The sequence below is a fragment of the Passer domesticus genome, chromosome 1, assembly GCF_036417665.1.
Source record: "Passer domesticus isolate bPasDom1 chromosome 1, bPasDom1.hap1, whole genome shotgun sequence".
In the NCBI taxonomy this organism is placed as follows: domain Eukaryota; kingdom Metazoa; phylum Chordata; class Aves; order Passeriformes; family Passeridae; genus Passer; species Passer domesticus.
The window spans coordinates 30,878,354-30,884,353 of NC_087474.1; the positions used below are offsets into that span (position 1 = coordinate 30,878,354).

Here is a 6,000-nt window from a genome sequence, read left to right on the forward strand (position 1 = left end):
ACAAAGGCTGACTGGTCAGAACAGGAGAAGCCTTTTGATCCTGCCTATCCTTTTGCAACATTAATAATGCTCAGCTGTCCCCAGTAATCACTCTCCTGCATGCACACACTTTAAACTCCTTGTACTTCTGAGCAATTCATAAGGCAGCAGGTACTGGTGGAATCTAGTATAGAGAGGAATGGACTGGAATTCAAACACACAGCTTGAGAGAGGTTAAAACACAAGCAAAAACCTGAAGAGAACAGTTAGGTAGCCTTGGTGGATGGTATGTTCATTACATATTTCAGGTTTCTTACAGAGCTTTGCCTGATGGTGACAAAACCTCCTACATGTTTAAACAGAGCTTCACAAAATAAGGCCTCAGGGCAACCGGCAACACTGTTAAAAGCCATATATTCAGGTTATAGGACAGAAGGTGGAGAGATGGATCGCTGGGCTTGGATTTCTTTCTGGAAGCTCCTGTTACAAAGTGGGAAATCAGTCACCAAATCCACTGAACCCCTCAGGACAGCAGACGAGCCCCTTTATTCACATGCCCACAGCAAACAGCAATGAGAGCCTGAAATTTTTCCATAGGGAAGCATGCCACAAAAAGGGTGGTTATGCCTGGCTTGGCTCACCTCCAGGACAGGCTCTGTACCTACTCTGCTCCAAGAAAGCAAGGAGCCAGGCTGAGGAATAAACACTTAACTGCCTTTGTGGAACTCAAACTCTTGGCTGCCATTAAATATTTACTCTCAAATGCTACCTCCCTTGGAAACAGGCAGGAACACAAAGAAAGACTACTTCCCTGTAGCCACACAGAGAATGCAAGCATAGGGACAGGTTTGCACGAGCACTAGCTCTCTGCCTTACCCCTCTTTCCTTATGCAGTTTTGGTCTGGTTCCAGATTGGCTTGCTTTCTTTGCACAGCTGGCAGGACACTAACTCTCTCCCTTGGCAGAATGTGAAGGAAGTGGTGGCTGGCTGTTTTTACCTTCCTCTCTTCACTGATCACCTCATCAGCCCAGCGTCCCTTTCCCTTGTCTCATGGGTTCTTGGCAGCAATTCTCCTTCCATCATCTGAAATGTAACTGCTGGACTGGGAAGGTAGGACTTTATGAGAAATGTTCTCACATCCCAGCAAAGACATCCCATAGCAGAAGTCCTGTATCTCCTCAACATGCCTTGGCATCAGCAAAACTGTGATTTGAGGTTGTCAGTGCTCACAGGAAAGCCTGTCAGAAAGGAAGATTTCTTCAAGATAATTCAGGTTCTTGAGCAGTATATTTTCCCTCTGCATACATTTTCTCTCTGGCCCTTGCAGAGCTATGGTTCTACTACTACTAAACCTGCTAATTTTGTTACAGCAAAATTTGTTGAGCAGTAAGGGCACAAGGGGGTCTCAAATGGCAAAGAATGTCAAGGCTGCCCAAGATGTTTGGCACAGTCCAAAGTAGCATGGGTTCCAGCTCTGCCAGGGCAGAGGAACCGGGCTGTGTGTGTGCACCTGACAAATGAAGGGAAGCAAAAGATTATTTGTAGCAGGATGTTGAACAGACTAGGAGGAGCTAAGATCTGAATTGCGCTAAACATATATGTGTTGCCAAAAGTGAAATTTCACAAGTATTTTGACAGAGATCCTCTATCTGACTCACTGTCTCAAATTCCTATATTCTAGCCACTATCTTCCTCCTCCTGCACATTTCTCACTGAGTTTTACTAGTTTGTTGAAGAGTACAGCTTATTTCCAGGAATCATGATGTTTTATATGGTTTTGAGACCCAGAAGAAGGGATGGTGCCATTGCAGTCACAGCCACCAGTTGTTTTGCATCTCAAGAGTTAAACATTTTGTAAACTGCTTCCCTGACTGGAGGCTAGGTAGGAAGAACACCTTCAGGGGCTCATTAGCATGCTGTATCTCCAGCACTATTAACCACACAAATGTTTTACTGTGAATAAAACAGACCAGTCACCCTGAAACCAATCCTGTACCTGCACCTTAATGCCTGTACTTTGTACTGAAACAGGCCTTATGGAGAAATATGAATAAAATGTATTTGCTTGTTCAGTCTAGCAGGCAACCTTCAGCCAAGCCAACAAACTACATTTTTTTTAAAAGCCTTTTGCTTCCTGTAGAATGCTGCTTTGTTTGCCATCATTGTTTGGCAAATAGGAAAGGGCTTATCTCTTCTTCCCAGAAACTAGTGTGGCTATAGAGGAGCTCCAGAAACTTGTCAGTCTTTAATAAGAAAAAAATATTGGTTTAGCAGCCCTTGTCAGGAAATTATCTGAACCTGCGGAAAGAGAGAAGGTGTAAAAATTAGTTCACTGGGCTATGCCATTCTTTTTTGATTATTAGTTCAGTTCCAATTCAAGGCTCTTATCAGGTATATTTTCAAAGGCAAACTACAGTAACCTTTAACATTAGAGCCTTCCAATATTAGATATTTCATGGTTAGCTCCAAAATTAGCATTTAGCCCTCCAAGGCAAAACGTAGCATATTTTTGTTTTATTAATTTGTAATTAAAATTTAAGCAACTATGCTTGGTTTCTAGCAGATGGAGGCAAAGGCATAGCTTTGACCCTAGTTACAGTTTTGTTTAACCCCCTCCAGTGAAACATAGTTACTGTGCATTAATATACAGCCTTTCACCGCCAGACCTGTTAGTGTACATTATGGACTAATAATAATAATTATATTGTCAAACAATTCAAACTGTGTAACAATACAAGCTTCTCTGAAATGTGAAGCACTATAGGTAATGAAACCTATTTTTCTTCATACAGTCAGCTCAAACCTCTTTTTGAGCAATCTGGTGTTAAATAAATAATGGGCCTCGTTGCCCCCTCCTCCAGGAGGAACCATAGGAGGGAGCAGAGTAGGAGGAAATCTCCAGGAGATTTTGCCTTGTGCACAAGCTTTTGTCGAGGGTGGAGTTGCTCATGCCCTCTCCCCCATGCATTTGAACGGGGGTGTAAAAAGACACTTCACCTGGAGGAGATTTTGGTGATGAGCATCTCCGGCTGGCCCGGTCCTGGGCTCATTTTGGCATGCCAGGTTCGTGGTTCACTGGGTGTGCAAAAAGGACAGTCCTGAAGCACAGCATCACTACCACAGCAATATCTGCTCCTCTTTAGGGGGGCTGTGGAGGTTGATGGCTGTGCAGTACATTCTTTTGAGCCATGGCCAAACCTCTGTGGTAGGACAGGGACTGGTTTTGACTTCATTGTTAGTAACTGCGCATTCCTAGAGGATAGTTTGTTCTGTATGCCACAGATTGACTAAGTACATCTAGGTGACTTTTCCTGACTAGCACCTGTTGTTTTGTTAATTTAGTCCCTCGCTGTAAACTAGCTGTGAGAGCATTTAAAACTCAAAGCGTCCTGCAATTTCAGTGCGGTAGAAACGGAAGGAATCTGGCGGATTTCTCCCAAACCCGACCACATGCATGTGCAGAGTTATGAGTAGAAGCCACAGGGCGTAGTGCACCACTTTGCGCAGGTGAGCGCTTTGAGAGGCTTTGCTGGTAGCTCTTTATTTCCCACCTTTGAAGTTGTTTCTCCACAGATGAGACGCTGCAGCAGCTACAGCTCCTTAGAGCTCCCGTGAGTCCCCAGGGCCGGTGGGATGGCTCTGCCCGGGCCCTGGCAGAATCACCCACGGCTCTGAGGCAGCGGCTGGGGCATGGCAGCCTCCGGCAGCCAGGCACGGACAGCTCAGAGCTGCTGCTGCCTCGGCCCCACCACGGCATTGAGGGTGCTATGGAAAGCTGACAGATAGGGGGGTTATCTGGAAGATATCAAAGATATCACAGAGCTGCAGATAACCCTCCTCACACCTTTTCCAGTGACCTATGTCAGATGCAAACCTGCTCTTCCAGGTCAAGGCCACGCGGCACAAATCTCAACTAGTTTTCCCTACAAACCCTCCCTCTCCGGTACACCCAAATAAAGGCGTCCTCACCCATTTCTTGGCCCCTGCTTCACCGCTTACGTCTCCTCAGACTCACCTGGCCACAACAGGACAAGGCGGACTGACGGCGGCTCCCGCCCTCAGCCGGGGCCGCCCGGGCCGGGCCGGGCCCGCGGCAATGGCGCCACCTGACGGAGGCGGCGCGCGCCGCAGGGCCCGCCCTGGGCCGCGAGCGACGCGGGCGCTGCCATGGCGCCGCCGCCACAGCGCCCGGCCTGCGGGACCGGCCTGCGAGGGGCACAGGGCACAGGGCAGATGTCAGTCGGGGCAGATCCTAGGGGCGAGAACCCAGCCTGAACCTTCGCTGGAATTTCCATAGGGAAGCCTGAGATCCGAGGTGCCCAGGTGAAGGCACGCGGATGTGGACGCCTCTGGTGCAGCTCCGTGCGCTTTGCCAGAGCGGGTCCTGTGGAGCTGACAGGAGAGCGAACCGCTGGAGCCTCATTCATCAGGTGGAAACCTGGCTGAACCAGCCCATGGGACCGACAGAAGAGTCCCGAGTACCTGGGCTCTGGCCCCTGAACTGCTTCTGCCCCCTCTCCGAGTTACCTGGTGCCGTAGCCATGCTGCCCTTGTAGAAGGGATGGAAACCTCCCGGGGGTGCTCGGACTAGGCAAACTTTCACTCTGCTCTTCCTGCAATAACCCGATGGAACAACGATTAATAAGAAGGCAAGAAAATAACCTAAAACATTCATAAGGAAAATAAATAAATAAATAAATAAACCCTAAAGAGACCAATTAGTTCATTCTGTTTGCCCCCCAGCAGTCAGAAAAACAGCAGAGAACAACAATTTGTCCTGTAGCACACTGTACTGTACTGTGTGCATCCAGATTCTCCTCCTACTTAGGCTGATACAAAACAAGAAGCCAGTGGAGTTGCACAGGTATAAAAGTGGCATTATCAGTTTCCTGGGTCTCTTTAAATATTACTGAACCCTACTGCTGATTCTTCTTTGTTTCCCTGTTAGAAATGATTGTTTAAAAGGCACATGCATTTATCCATGCACACTGTATCATGCAAAGGGGTTCTTTTATTGGTTCTGATCTTTCTTTTTACTTTTATTATTTCTTTGAAGAAAAGGTGGGATTATTACCTCAATCTAGGCAGCTGGCCTGCTGAGGCTCCCTTTGCTACATCAGGGGTTTCTCGTTTTACTAATCCTCTCTTTATGGATAATCTTTCTCTACCTTCTAATGACTCTCAGCTAAGGAATGTATTTTGTTATTACTACCTGTTGTTTAGAAATTCCTTTTATTTGGTGTGGGTGTTGCTAATTGTTTGCTAATGAAAACCTTACTACAATCAATATGGTCAGGATTGTGCTGGTCTTCGTGTCAATTAACCCTTTCTTCCTCTCTGTTCTGATTTAGATTTTCCTCATGCACTTTTCAGATTTTAAATATCAAGATGGATTTTATTTTTTGAGGTGCAAGGCATAGGATTTTGTTTACTGATAGGTAGCATCAGGAACTTTTATTTCCCATGAGAGATTTTTAAAAGCCAGAAGTTGTCATTTTGTAATCTGCAAAATGTTTGTACATGCAAATGCAGGGATGTCTAAGGTGAATGCTGGAACAATATGTGTAGGAAAATCTACAGTTTAAGACAAGGAATTGAGATCATCCTGGTTTACATAGATGTGGATAATGTCAAGGCAGGGAAGACTGTACACTCTTAAAGACTCTTCATGTTCCTCTACCACTATTTAGATATTATATGTATCCCTTTTACTTACATAGAATGAAAATAAGTCCTGCTTATTAAAGAATTTACAGTTTAAGATGATCAAAGGCATTAGGAAGACAAAGAGAACAGCTGTGCAACATAATAAAAATACAAAGCTTGTTGGTTACCATTCCCTGCTTTCCCTTAATTTAATTTAATTTCATTCCCTCAACCTGACCTTTTATCTCACTACATGCCTTACAGCCACCTTATCAAGAGGAATAATGGATTCAGGGAGGTGATGCCCATACACTGCCAAAACCATAGGATCTCTGAATCTAAGGTGAATCTAATACCAAGACTGGGGCCTTTAG

At 45.6% G+C, this 6,000-nt stretch overlaps 1 protein-coding gene across 6 annotated transcripts in view; it reads right to left on the reverse strand.

Moving 5' to 3' along the window:
- CDCA7L (cell division cycle associated 7 like) overlaps window positions 1-4,064 on the reverse strand; it is a 32,768-nt gene extending 28,704 nt beyond the window's left edge. The window contains exons 1-3 of one of the 6 annotated variants that reach the window (XM_064412101.1): window positions 3,996-4,064; window positions 1,977-2,278; window positions 297-1,218 (exon numbers count right to left, since the gene is read on the reverse strand). In XM_064412101.1, the coding sequence (XP_064268171.1) occupies window positions 297-392 (96 nt within the window). In that variant the 5' untranslated portion in view covers window positions 393-1,218; window positions 1,977-2,278; window positions 3,996-4,064. Of the gene's footprint in view, window positions 1-296; window positions 2,279-2,977; window positions 3,476-3,531; window positions 3,705-3,995 lie in introns of those variants that run through there. The other 5 variants (XM_064412090.1, XM_064412116.1, XM_064412108.1 and 2 more) reach the window with 5 other exon arrangements.
- Window positions 4,065-6,000: the final 1,936 nt, after the last annotated feature.